This window comes from Rattus norvegicus, chromosome 14, assembly GCF_021556685.1.
Source record: "Rattus norvegicus strain SHRSP/BbbUtx chromosome 14, alternate assembly SHRSP_T2T, whole genome shotgun sequence".
Taxonomy (NCBI): domain Eukaryota; kingdom Metazoa; phylum Chordata; class Mammalia; order Rodentia; family Muridae; genus Rattus; species Rattus norvegicus.
The window spans coordinates 90,993,625-91,007,081 of NC_141547.1; the positions used below are offsets into that span (position 1 = coordinate 90,993,625).

General features: G+C 46.7%; 1 protein-coding gene across 15 annotated transcripts in view; it reads right to left on the minus strand.

The window, feature by feature from the left end:
- The window catches only part of Grb10 (growth factor receptor bound protein 10), a 107,706-nt gene that overhangs the window by 85,032 nt on the left and 9,217 nt on the right, over positions 1–13,457 (minus strand). For 2 of the 15 annotated variants that reach the window (XM_087584118.1, XM_087584119.1), the window contains exon 1: positions 10,908–11,053. In XM_087584118.1, coding sequence (XP_087440244.1) covers positions 10,908–10,913 — 6 coding nt within the window. In that variant the 5' untranslated portion in view covers positions 10,914–11,053. 15 annotated transcript variants of the gene reach the window in all.

The following is a 13,457-nucleotide window of genomic DNA, read 5'->3' on the forward strand; positions in this document are numbered from 1 at the left end:
ACCACACCACCATCTCACCACAGACTCCCAGGCCTGCTCCCTCCATCCCGGGTACCTAGTACCCTGGGAGTAAGGCAGACAGTATGCATCAGACATGAAGTAGAGCTTTGACTCTGCTTCAGACCGAACGAAGACACAAACTGCCAAAGGACAACCTGGAAAACAACTGTGGGAAGCTGAATCTGTGCTCCACTGCATACCTGACTCGGAAAATTTAGTTAGAAAAGGCAAAAATCCCATATTTCTGTCTCCTTCAATTCCCAATTGTCCTAAAGGAAGAGTCTTATCACTTCTCTTTCCTTCTAGAATCCTTGGGCTAATGGCCAGCAGTTGTGTGGTTTGTACAACCTTACATAACATTTTGTTGCAGCAATCATAATGGACTGAGATAGCATGTACCTCAGATCTAGAAGAGAATGGATAAGCCTACTAGGCTTCGGAATTCATTATTCTTTCATTAACTGAGTCAATTAGTTATTATTAATTATTGAATTATAATTTTTGGGTGCTCACCATATTCTCAGTCTTAACACCCTGAGTTATTTCAACATCTTCAATATGGGCCCTAACTTTGCTTCCATAAACCTAGAGATTCAAGTCATGAGTAGTGTGGCCAACTCTTATCATTGCTCAAGACCCAGGAATGAAGAGTGTGGAAAGGCAAACAGGTTGTAGCACACACGGTCAGCTATTACTTTTATCAGTTCTGCAAGACCTGCACGTGAGCGAGTGTTTAAAGTGTTCTAACTGGGCTTGCCCTCAGGGGGTCCGGAAGGGGACCTTAAGCAGCTGACCTTTGTTCTTCAGGCAACAAAGCCTTCCGATGGGATGTCCCACAGCCATATCTCTGTGGCCCTGAGCAACTGCCCCAGACAGGAGTCAAGAATGAAAGCTGCTTTCTTTGCAACACTCTTCCTTCTAAACCTCTAAAACTTATAGCCCTCTAATGCACCAAGGACAAAAGGCCACCTCACCACCCCCTGCTCATCCCCATCACTGCTAAATAGTTCTACTTTGTCCTAAAGTCTCTCCGATGTTATGGGAATATCACCAGCATTGGTTTCTTTGGCCTCCAACTGGTAAGAGAGATTGAAGATAGAGCTTGTCTGTCAGTAGACCTGTTCAGACCAGATTCACTATACAAACTAAGCAATTAGGGGGCAGGGAAGAGTCAGCTACCTGAACTCAAGTGTCAAGCCTCCCACATTTGATAAAGGCAGAGCTTCTGAGTCCCTCAGACTCCAGAGCCCTGGTACTACCCTGCCTGATCCTGTATCCTCCTGTTCTATGGCTGATGGAAACTGGCCGCTTCAGCCAGTAGGAGGTGGCAAGTGGCTTTGGTCATCAACATTTCCAGGATGTTCTTTTATTTTAGCGTAAGGACACGACAAAAACACCGGAAACCTGAGGAACTCAGAGGTGACTAGATAAGCTCTTCTGAAACTGTAGTTGACACCACAGACTTAGATGTGCCAATGAACAGGTGGGTTCTGGCACAGGGCACTGAAGGGGACATGATCCCACTGGGTCTCCAGGTTCCTGCACCATCCCACACTCCTTGGAGCACGTGACAGATCTCATACACTGGAGCAAGAACGTTCTAGGATACAGGCCAGAATTACTTTTAAGAGACTATAATCTAATCTTTCCACCTTCTTCCTCATTCTTCTAGGATAGGTTGATCTACAGTCACAGGGCATGTGATTGACAACCCAGCCTTCTACACTGGGCACTAGGAGGGCTCGAGAAATGGTCGGCAGTGCCTTTCCTCAGAGTTTTTAATACTGTACTTTTTATTTAAGTGACATTGTACTTAGGTTGTTTTAAAGGTAGGGCAATTTAATATATATATATACATATATATATATATATATATATTTGCTTTGATGTCTCAAATGGTAAATACTGGCAGATAAAGCTCACATGGCCCTGAATTTACACCACACTAAAAACATTTACAGTACATTAAAAAGAAAGCCAGGTGTGGCAGTCCATTCCTGTGATGCAGAGGCAAGAAGCATAGACATTTAGTGTTATCCTTGACTAAATAGCAAGACTGAAACCAGAAAACAAGGAGTAGGGGATGAATGTCAATAGATGTAGCCATTTAGCCACAATTTTTTAAGGCTTTTTAGTCATTTTTAAGGACCAATAGGCCATGAGATTGACAACTTAACAAATGTTTGTGCTTTGACATCTTCAAAAAGATATTTCTAAAACAACTACACCAGGCTTCATAAATTTTCTCTTGAAACCCAGTCATACACATGAATGTCCCTGGCCAGACCATGTGCCTCCCAGAATGCTTAGGGTAGGACAATGTCTTCTATTCTGCTCCCTGTCAGGAGGCACCCAGAGGTCAGCACCTTCAAAAGTGACTCGACTGTGCTCCCCGAACCCCAGCCTGTGTGTGGACTCTGGCATGATATGTAGTCCCACCATGGAGAATGTTCTTTAGTCTCCTTCTGCACAAGTCATACACATGAGGAGAGGACAGAAGAAAAATGTCACACTTCCAGTATTTCTAGTTTCCAAGAAATTTCTAGCCTTGCCCCTGGGTGAAATGCAGCCTCTTTGGGGTGGCCAACACCCAGAGGTGGCCAGAGCTTGACCATCTTCCCTTTGTCACTGTGAATTCAGAGGTCAAGCTCAAAAACATTTACTGGAGTCCCAGAGAAAAAGTCCCCAGCCACAGAGGAGCAATAGTGCCCAGCTTTTACTGACACACACTATCTGTATTCATCTGTTCCAAATGTATGACATTAAGAATTTGCTGCCTGTGAGGAATGGACCGTGAGGCTCTAGTGAACAACTGTGTATCGCAGGCCTCCCAATGGGTTGGAACATCCAACCACGTTCTGTCTGTGGTCAGGCCACCACATCCGGGACTGAGTACAGCTCTTCAAGGATCTATTTCTGACCTGGGAACATGAGGCACTTTCCAAATGGGGCAAGGGCCTTATCACACCTCTTACTTCTCCTGAGGACTTGGTATAGTACAGTGTACAACGTTCTCCTTGAAAAGCCAAGGCTGGCCCTGAGAGAGTGGGATAAACTCAGTCTAACTTTAATGTGATGAGGGTATCCTTGGTCTGGTAGCAAACTAAGAGTTATCATGAGACTGCGATGGTGGTCTGCATCCTTACCACCATCTTCCGCAACCTTACTTGTCATATCACTCTCTCTATGACCTCAAAAGTTAAAAAAAATAGAGCAAAGTATGTTGTAAATTATTGGCAATTCTTCCAAAAGTTAAACACAGAACTACCAAACGGCCAAGCACTTCCAGGTCTGGATATCTATCTATCTATCTATCTATCTATCTATCTATCTATCTATCTATCTATCTATCTATCTATCCATCCATTCATCCATCCACCCACCCACCCACCCATCTATCCATCCACCCACCCATCTATCTATCTATCTATCTATCTATCTATCTATCTATCTATCTATCTATCTATCTATCTATCATAATCTAGAAGCGGGAGAGTCTAACATGAAGGCTTGGGAAAGCCTGAGGTCTTCACTGCTGGCTTCCAAGATGGCACCTCATTACTCTGCCCTCCACGGGAACAAACATCTCCAGATGCATGAGGATACCAGACCTACTCACTCAGTCCTTTTTTACTAAAGTCCTAATCCCATTCAGAAGGTCTCTGACCTCATGGTTTACCTAGCTCCTAAGAACTGCAACTTTTAATGCTACTGCACGAACAGGAACACAAGAATTTGGGGTCACATATTCAGACCATAGTAGCACACTTATCCATAAATACACTAATCGAAATTAAATTGAATACTTTAAATGGGTAAATTTCATGGTGTGTAAATTATACCTCAGTAAGACTGATTGTGTAAAAGGGAAGGGAAGAGAACACTACAAAAGGCTATTGTCATGAAGTTAATGGGCAAAACAGGGAGTTCTGTGTCCTACAACTTCAAGCCACCATATGCACTCCTCCCCTGAGTATCACGGTACGTTGAAGCACAGTGACTTTTCTGGAAAGTACTGCCTTCGGCCCACTGCTCTAAGCTTCCTCAGCTTAGGAAACCTGCATTGGCCCACTGCTCTAAGCTTCCTCAGCTCTGGACCGTCAGGAAAGTGCAGAGTTGCCCAATATCTCAACATAACTAGGATGATTCTTGATAAAAAGGTGACAAGGAGTGGGACCCAAAGTTCAATGGCCCTATTAATACACCCACTGAGCAACTAGAACAGGCATGAATACAAGAATTTAATAGTGCTTTTATTACCCAGGGAGGTATTTTGGTGTCAGATTTTTTTTTTTAAAGGTAGCACTAAAAAAGAGAATTTAGAATTTAGGGTCACATGTTCAGATAAGACGGAAGCTAATTGTCACTTCCCTTACCAGGGTTAATAATGAGACGGCTTTGACCTACCTTCCAGGACAGGTCAGACTTCATGCTGACAGGGCAAGAGCGTAGTCTGCAGCCTCAGTGGGACATCTCTGTTGTTGCTGTTGACACTGTGAAAGGCCCTTCCTGGTTCTTACCTTACTAAGAGGCGAAGACAGTATGTTGGGGCCCCTGGAGAAGCAAGGTATTAAATTGTACAAGTGCAAAGCAAGTTACTCAGTGGTCGAGGGCTCAGGTCCAGTGCCTCAGGCCCTGTGTTCAATCCCCACAGGACAAGGATGACAAAGAAAGAACCAGCTCAAAGAAAGGCACAATGAGTTTCCTAATCCACTCCAGATTCAAAAGGTTTATGGGTTTTCTGAGAGTTGCACCACTCTAAATGAAGGATGACCTACTACATAAAACCTACAGGAACGCAAGTGAGTTTGCAAACAGGACACCTCAAATATGTATACCGGAAAAACTGATTTATAATTTAGCACATTTAAGAATGCTACTTATGACAATGCAAGGCTAATGACAGAAAAGGTTTCGCAAATATTCCTGGACTAATAGCACTATTAATGGTAGTTCTTAAAGGGTGAAGTACCTTTAATGAAAAATTTCTAGAGAAAGAAGCATTGGGGGGTAACTAGAGGGAACCATACTAAGGCCTCGCTGCAGAAGGCCTGGACATCAAAGTAGCATACTGGTCAGAAAACCAGACCTAGGTCCTACACCACACCAACTGCAGCAGATTTTTTATGGGGCCTTAGAGACCTGTGCATGCTAAAATTAAGGAGCACTGCTTTCAAACAGTGAGGTGGTGTTAAATATTAACAGTTAACAGTATTAACATTTAACTCGTCAGAACTGAAACTTGCTAGCTCCCTTCAAGACAATAAATAAATATTAATAGCAGGCCTCCCTCCTTGCTTATAGCTTTAAATTCTGTGGTCTCGGTTACCTGTGGTCAGCCAACATCTGACATGAAATGGAAAATTCCAGAAATAAGTAAACTGTGCCTGATTCATAAGTACAATCTCACCACAGATGTAAATGCGGACAGGCTCGGTATTGCCATAGTTTGGATCTAAATGTCTCTCAAAGAACTGCATGTGGGGTTGGGGATTTAGCTCAGTGGTAGAGCGCTTGCCTAGGAAGCGCAAGGCCCTGGGTTCGGTCCTCAGCTCCGAAAAAAAGAACCAAAAAAAAAAAAAAAAAAGAACTGCATGTTAAAACAGTTGGCCTTTACCTTGGAGCTATAATAGATGGCTGCAACCTTAAATAAAGGAGGCCTATACGGAAATTTTAGTCCTTGAAGGGCTTCAGATATGCCCTTCTCTCTCTCTCTCTCTCTCTCTCTCTCTCTCTCTCTCTCTCTCTCTCTCTCTCTCTCTCTCTCTCTCTCCTCTCTCCCTGCTTCTCATTGGCCACCACGAGGTGAACACTTTGCTCTGGGACACACTCTCCCCACCAGGGTGGACCACGTTGCTATAGGCCCAAAAGAATGGGGATAAGCAACCATGGAAGGAACTTCTAAATCCCTGAGCTAAAATGAGGGTTCCCTCTTTTTAGCTGATTCTTCCCCGTATTTGTTAAAACAGTGATAGAAAGCTATGAAACTCAGCTCTTGTCTGTAGTTCGAGCCTCCTCTGGGGGGGGGTCTCGAAACACTTCTGTGCATTCGAGGGACTCCTGTGCCTGTGTTTGTCTGTCAATCATCTGGAGCTATCCCTCCACTCTTTCTTCTCATCATTTCATTTATTTTCATTGTCATATTTAGCCACTTTTTTTTTTCTTAAATGTGCTGCAGTTGCTGCGACAAAATGCTTGACCGAAGCAACTCACGAGAGAAAGACTTTTTATTTTTGGCTTACGGCTTGAGAGGGTACGGCGCATTATGGTGGAGATGGCGCAGTCGAGGGACAGCTCAGTGCTGCAGGAACTTGGGGCAGCTGGTTAAATTACACCAAGAAGCAGAGGAAACTCCAGCGGAAACCAGGTCTAGACACTATCTGCTACCAGCAACCTCCTTCCTTCGTTTCCCAAAGGTTCTGCCACCTCCCAGTGCCACAGGACCAGCTAGGGACCATGTGCTCAAACACACAAACCTATAGGGTCACACTTCACACGCTAAATGTAGCTAGTTTCAACCCTAGTTTGGGAAAACAGACCAAGAAAACAGGCCGATTCCTCAAAAGTCTGTTGAATGTGACAGGAGAGGGTCTTGTCAAAAGCCATCAAGATTCTCCTTGCAATTTTTGCCCCACTTAAATGCTAAACAACTGCTTAAGGTTGTATCAGCCATCATGGCCATGGCTGACAAAGGTGAAGAGTTCCCAGACTGGCTCCAAAGTGGAGAGAAATCATGTGTAGGTGACTTAAAGTCCCATTTATACCATCAGGATTCTCTTTCTTCCCTGCTATCAAGTTTCAGGCTGAAGCATCCTGAGTTCACCCCTGGTGATTCCTGATGCCTGCAGGAAGCTCTCCACAGACTAGGAATGTTCCTGAAGTGAAGTCCCTGTCCCCAGAAAAGCAGGAAGGCAGAGCCCAATCAATGTTTAGCTACCTCCCAACCCCAGCTCACCATCTCCTTACTCTAACTCCCACCAGCCTTGAGGGAACAAAGCCCACTTGGTTGGAAACAAGAAAGGAGAATACTGGGGGAAAAATGGACAATCATCTATAGATGGGGTTCAGGCACTGATGGCCTCAGGAATGAGGCAAGACATTGGGACATGTCCACCTGTATAGACAATCCTTGAGTGACAGTGGCTTGTAAGTTTTAAATACTGTATTTGAACAGCACATAACTCACCACCTCTACAGAGCAAGCCTGCGACTCAGTACACTGTGAAGTACTAGTCTTATTTCCTCAGCATATCATGGCTAACTAGAGCTCTGTTTGCTGCCTCAGCCAAAGGACATGGGAGAATATTACAGAATGGTACTAGCCCAGGAAGCAATCAAAATTCAAAGTAGGGCTTCTGTTGAATGTATGCTGTTTGCATACCATCATAAAGCTGAAAACCTTTAAAGTCTGGATTAGAAATTATAACAGTGGTAATTCACTTATGAAACTCCCAAAAAGTTAAATTTAAAAAAATGAATCAAATTGTCTCCAGCTATGCCCTCTGTAATGTATTCTATGGATTACAAGCAAATGTGTTCCAACCAAACAATTTTGGATGTGATGAGTGGCCGTACCAACTGTCAGATTTGCCTTTCATCCTCCTGCTTTGGTGGAAGCTGGAATCCTGGGGTCCAGGTTGACTCCCATTTTAAAATGGGATGAAATAGAGAACAAGATGGCTCATACAAAGGCCTCTTCTGACACACTCTCCCAGACCTCCCAGAGTCCAAAGGGCTCAGACTGCTTCCACACCACCCCTCATTTTGCTGTTGTCCCTCTAGTTAGGTAGTAACTCCGCCAGAAGAAGTTGCCAACCTTTTGCCCTAATACCCCAAAGCCCACGTGGTTACAAGGCTCAGAACACAGCATCTCTTCTCCAGCTTCAAGTCCATTAGGAACCAGCCATGGGGGCTGGTGAGATGGTTGACCAAATAAAGGCATTTGCCATCAGCACAACAACCTGACTTCAATCCCTAGGTTCCCTTTTCCAATACCTAGGTCCCCCATGGTGAAAGAAGTGGACTTACATGGTCTGATGACCTTGACACATGGTCTGTGCATGAGCCACCCCTAAATAAAATGTATACATTTAAAAAAAATTAAAGAACCTCCAAAGGGCCTCACAATGATGGTGGATTCCATTTCTCAGATGCAGCAAGGGCCAAGTGGAGTCTGAAAATGGAGGCTGAGCAGTATGTGCTCCAAGGTCATACCCCTCCCCACCTCCCCAAATACTCTGCTACCCTGGGTATCATCAAACCTCAGTCCCCCAGGTCGAAAATGGCATGTTCGTTCACCTGTGCTAACCCAAGAAAGCTTCCTAAGACATTCTTTCTAAGTCATAAGTATGGAACCGTCTGGTTTTTGTGGGACCACAAAGGTTGAAAGTCAGTGAATTCAGACTAAATGTTACCTAATTCTAAAATTCAAAAGATGCACTGTTCTCTGAATTTCCAGAGCCCAGTTCTGGGTGGTAATTACACCACACTGAGAAGAGTGACTGGTGATGGAAATCCTTAGGAGAGGGTTTAGGAACAAAAATAACTCACATTTTAATTCTACCAATCTGGCACTTCTCCCACCCCCTTCAGACTGGTAGTGAAATTGCCATTAACTCCATCTGCTGCCTTCTTCTAACCATTAGCACACAATCCTCCACACTGCCAGGCGGGAGCTATAATCCCCGATTTCTAGTCCAGACACAGGGAGGGGCACGAAGCACAGCAGGAATTCAGCTGGAAGTCCATATGGGGACCTCACACCTACCCCCACAATTAAGTGCATAGTTCTGTGGAACCCTAAATGAGAAGTACCACTTACCATCTTCCTTCTCAGGACTGACGGAAAGGAAAATCTCAGTCGCCCCAACCCCCAGCCTATCATTCCCCCAATCCTCACCCCATTTGCTGAATACAAGGGGTCTGGGCTCAAAGATAATGCACAGGACCATTACCAAACACCCCATCCCAGCCAACAAAACCCAAAGCAAAGAAACAGGGACATGTAGAAAATGATGGCCGAGGCTGAAGGCCCTGGCTACCAACAGGTCAAAATCCCTGCAGTCATTCACTGCGTTCCAAATTCAGACAGAACAAAAATGGAAAAAAGAAAAAAAAACCCACTCACTTTTTACTCACTGGTCCAGAAATGAAATTATTTGCTAATCCAGACAGCAATGTTCCCAGCCAGCAGCTGCCTGGGTGAATGCTCTGTCCAGGCCTCTTATCAATACCCTGGCAGTGGCTCCCGCCATCAACAGAAAGACGGCAGCTGATGAGAAGAGCAGTCAAAATGTAAACAGGTGATCTGACTGCTTCTCTGAAGACCTACGTCAATGGGTAAGGAATATCGGCTATGGTCATGTGAACAATTTGCTGAACTCAATCAAAAACATAGAGATGACGACAGAATCTGTCACCCAGTTTTAATTAATTGATATTTTCTGTCATTGAAATAAAAGGTTTTATGAATAAAGATTTACAGTGACAATATGCATTTATCCCAGGTTCCTATACTAGACTATTCTCCATTGAGGTTTAAAAGATGACCAGGCCAACCTTAGTATCCTATTTTTAAAGAGAAAAAAAAGGTTCAGCTATCCCAGATGCCCATGTCTGCTTACAGCCAAAGCTGGTTCGCACAACCGCTGTCTACCACTTGGCTGAGAGCAGACGCTACGTCTCCACGTTCCAATTACAGGTTTACGTGGATACAGTTACAACTTGTTACATAACATTTTAAAAATCGAGATTAAAAATGGTTACATAAGACTATCCTACGGCTACCGTCCACCCAGGCTCGCGCGATCCCGGACCGTAGGCGAGCCGGTAGGCGAGCCGACAAGCAAGCGCCCGCAAGCAAGCGAGCCGACAGCCAGCAGCGCAACAGCGCGCCGAGCCCGAGGCCATTCGTGCTCGCGAGCTCGCCGGAGCTGCTCACCACTTGGACCTTTGCAGATTTTGGGAGGCAAACCCTTTCCAAACGACCACCGTGACTTGAGCACGTCTCCTCTTACCCCGAGACCCCCGGAACGTTGTGGATGGCGGAGTACCTGCGCACCTGGAGAGCTGGCTAGCACAGACTTCGCCACACGGGGTCGCTGCGTGCGCGCTACCGGGGTGGCGGACAGCTCCTGAACCCGTCAGTACCCAGCGCGTGGACAGCGCTCCTCATGGACAGCGCTCGGTCGCGCGGCTCGCTGGGGTTCGCCACGGCTCCGCCCCAGCTAAGGGCCTACGGCTCCGAAGAAGGGTCCCGGAGCCCGAGGAGCGTGGAGGCCCGGCAGGCACGCGCTGACAGGCGGCAACATGCGATGACACGCAGTAACACGGGCCGACACGCGGCAACACGCGCTGACATACGTGTTACATGCGCCAACACAGGCCGACAGGCGCCAACACGAACCGACACGGCGAACTAGGTCCTAAGCGAACCCACGGGGCCGAGCTGCGCCGAGCCGAATGAACGCAGCCGGCCCGGCAAGCGCCAACACAAACCGGCACGCGCCAACACAAACCGGCACGCGCCGGCACGCGCCAACACGAGTCGGCACGCGCCACACACAGGCCGGCACGCGCTGGCACGCGCCAACAAACCGGCATGCGCCAATACAAACCGGCACGCGCCGGCACGCGCCCACACGAGCCCGGCACGCGCCGACGCGAGCCCGGCACGCGCCGGCACGCGCCAACGCGAGCCCGGCACGCGCCAGCATGCTCTGGAACGCGCCAGCACGCTCCAGCACGCGCCAACACGGCTGACAGGCGCCCTCACGCACAGACATACGCAGACACGCGCCGACACGGGCCAACACGCTAAGCGAAGCAACACAGCCTCCCGAGAAGCCACCCCAACAAGGGTGCCTTACCTCCCCCGTACCCCCCAAAAAATGCTCGCTTGGACCCACCCCCATTATAGCACAGGTGCTGGGAAGCCTGTCCTGCTGAGCTGGTCCCTGGTCCTCTACCGCTCTCCTCAGCTTCCAGGGAACTGACTGGGCACCCCTGACGACCGGGAGGATGAGGGACGCGGCTGGTCCTTGCGCACTACGGGAACCCCAGGACTAAACCCATGTGACGCAGCCACGCCCCGAGGCCCAGCGGGGGCCCTCTGCTGCCCAATCCCCGGATCCCTGGTTCTCATGGCAACCCTGAAGAACCTCTTGCTCCTAGCTTCTCGTCCTCCCCTCCCCCACTTCCCCCTTCACTCTGATGGGCAAGAACAGGAACAGCGCCTGCAGCTCTCATGACGCCAAAAGTCCACCATGTCCACTGGTTAAACCACACACGGAGCTCAGAAATGGGTGGTGAATTACACCAGAAACACCATTTATTTTTTTGACCTGCGAGAGAAGGGGAGCTCTGACTGACCATGACCAGAGAACCTCAGCATCCAGAATCATTTTCATCTCAAACCCTTTCCCAAAATGTCAAAGCAGGCATATCAGAAAGGAGAGAAAGCCAACAAACACCCACTATTCTATCGGTGAGAAAGTATGGTCCCATATATAGAAAAAGCTAACAAAATAATACTCTACAGCAAGCATCTGCTAAGCACTAGCTCTGTCTCTCTCACATACACACACAAACACACACACACACACCACACTCACACACAGACAGACAGACAGACACACAGCTGCAACAAAGGAAGCAACATATAAAAGGATAGGACATGCTTATGTTTTTACTCTCTCTCTCTCTCTCTCTCTCTCTCTCACACACACACACACACACACACACACACACACACACACACACAGAGCTTACTGGTATCCTTGGGAGGCTGGTTCTAGAACCCTACAGGTATCAAAATATATAGATGCTCGAGTCTCCTCTATAAGTTTTTTTTTTTTACATACAGCCTATGAGCATCTTCCCCGTGTACTTTTAAATTATCCTTAGATTATCTGACACACTATAAATCCTTGTAAATACATGCTATAGTATATTACTTTTGTATAACGACATGAAAAACTCTAAGCATGGCCAACAGAAAAGCAATTTTTCTGAATATTTTTCACTCAGTGTTAATTAAATTAGTAGATGTGGAACCCACAAATACAGAGCACGGAGCACGCGTGCACTCACACACATATATGCACACACACACACACACATTTACAATAAAGAAAGTAAAAAGAAGGTTTGGAAAGATTATTTCTGACTCTTACCTACCAAGGTACAGAGCAGTAGCCGTGGAGTGGATTTTACACTCTCCTCTGACAGACCGAAACTGTAGGTGGCGATAAAAACAGTAGCAGCCACCAGTAGATCTCAGATTTGGAAGCTGAGGTAGACTACGCAATATTCACATCTGCAAGGGGAGGGGGGAGCTTTGAAATCCCAATCTAGGCGCTTTCCGAGGCCAAGCAGAAACGTTGCAATAAGGCAAGTAGGCTGGACATCACTCAGGTTCCTAAGTACTACGGGGGGAAAAAAAAGATGGGGAAACAGAAGACGCTCCCTAGGGAACAGAGGCTTCAAGGTGGTCCTGCTATATAGAATTCTTTTAACTGTGAAGTCAACCCAACAAAAGCAGGTTTGAGGCAGTTCTGAGAGTGGCCACCAGCAGTGCTAAGCCCAAATCAAAGACAGCAAGCCCTGGTCTGAAAACGTAACTTAGACTAGAGATGCTAGTCTTTAGTGGGGATGCTGAGCAAAGCAAACACCACCAGGGACAGAATGACAGACAGAAGAAGTCAATCTTAAATTTCAAAAGGGAAAAGAACACACTTCAGCTCGTGGCTAAGCTTAAAGCGCAGTCCGAAGAGAGGAAACCCAGGTTCCTGGGGTATGTTCGGTTTGGACAGTCAACACATATGGGCATCCTTGGACCCCTCTGCTTGGCTGCTAAAAGTTGGGGTAGGTAGGGTAGAGGAAGTCCTTTGCCTGATCTGGACACCTGCTCTGTACCTTCCTGGCCTAGAAGTACAGGCCATATAGGACAAAGAGTCCAGTCCTCACTCTTCTCTATTAATAAAAAACAAACAGACAAAAAATCCCCCAAAAATGCAAAGGGGGAACAGTCTAATGATGACTCGGGGAATCCAGGGGAGCCGGGCCACCTGTGCCTTCTAACATTCTAGACACCTGCTTTTGTTCAGTGGTAACATCAGAGCAAGTGGAGAAGGGGTAACTGACTTATCAAATGCTTAAGAGCTGAAATCTAACTGGAAATCAGAGATGAAATTTGATAAACTCAGTGGAAGTCCAGGAAAAAAAAATCTCAGAGGTGAGAGACATTACTCCTGAAAAACACAGACAAGGCCGAATCCAAAGCAAGAAGCAGCACTGGAGGTCTGAAGGGGTAGTTAGACTTTAGGCATCTCACCCCTTCCTCAACAGACTTTTCCAGAAGCAGTGGGACAAAACCAACAAATCTTTGGTCTCAGACTAGAAACAATGAGTCTGGTGAAAGTTCCCAGGCCCCATTCCCCTCAGAGCTATGGAGAACT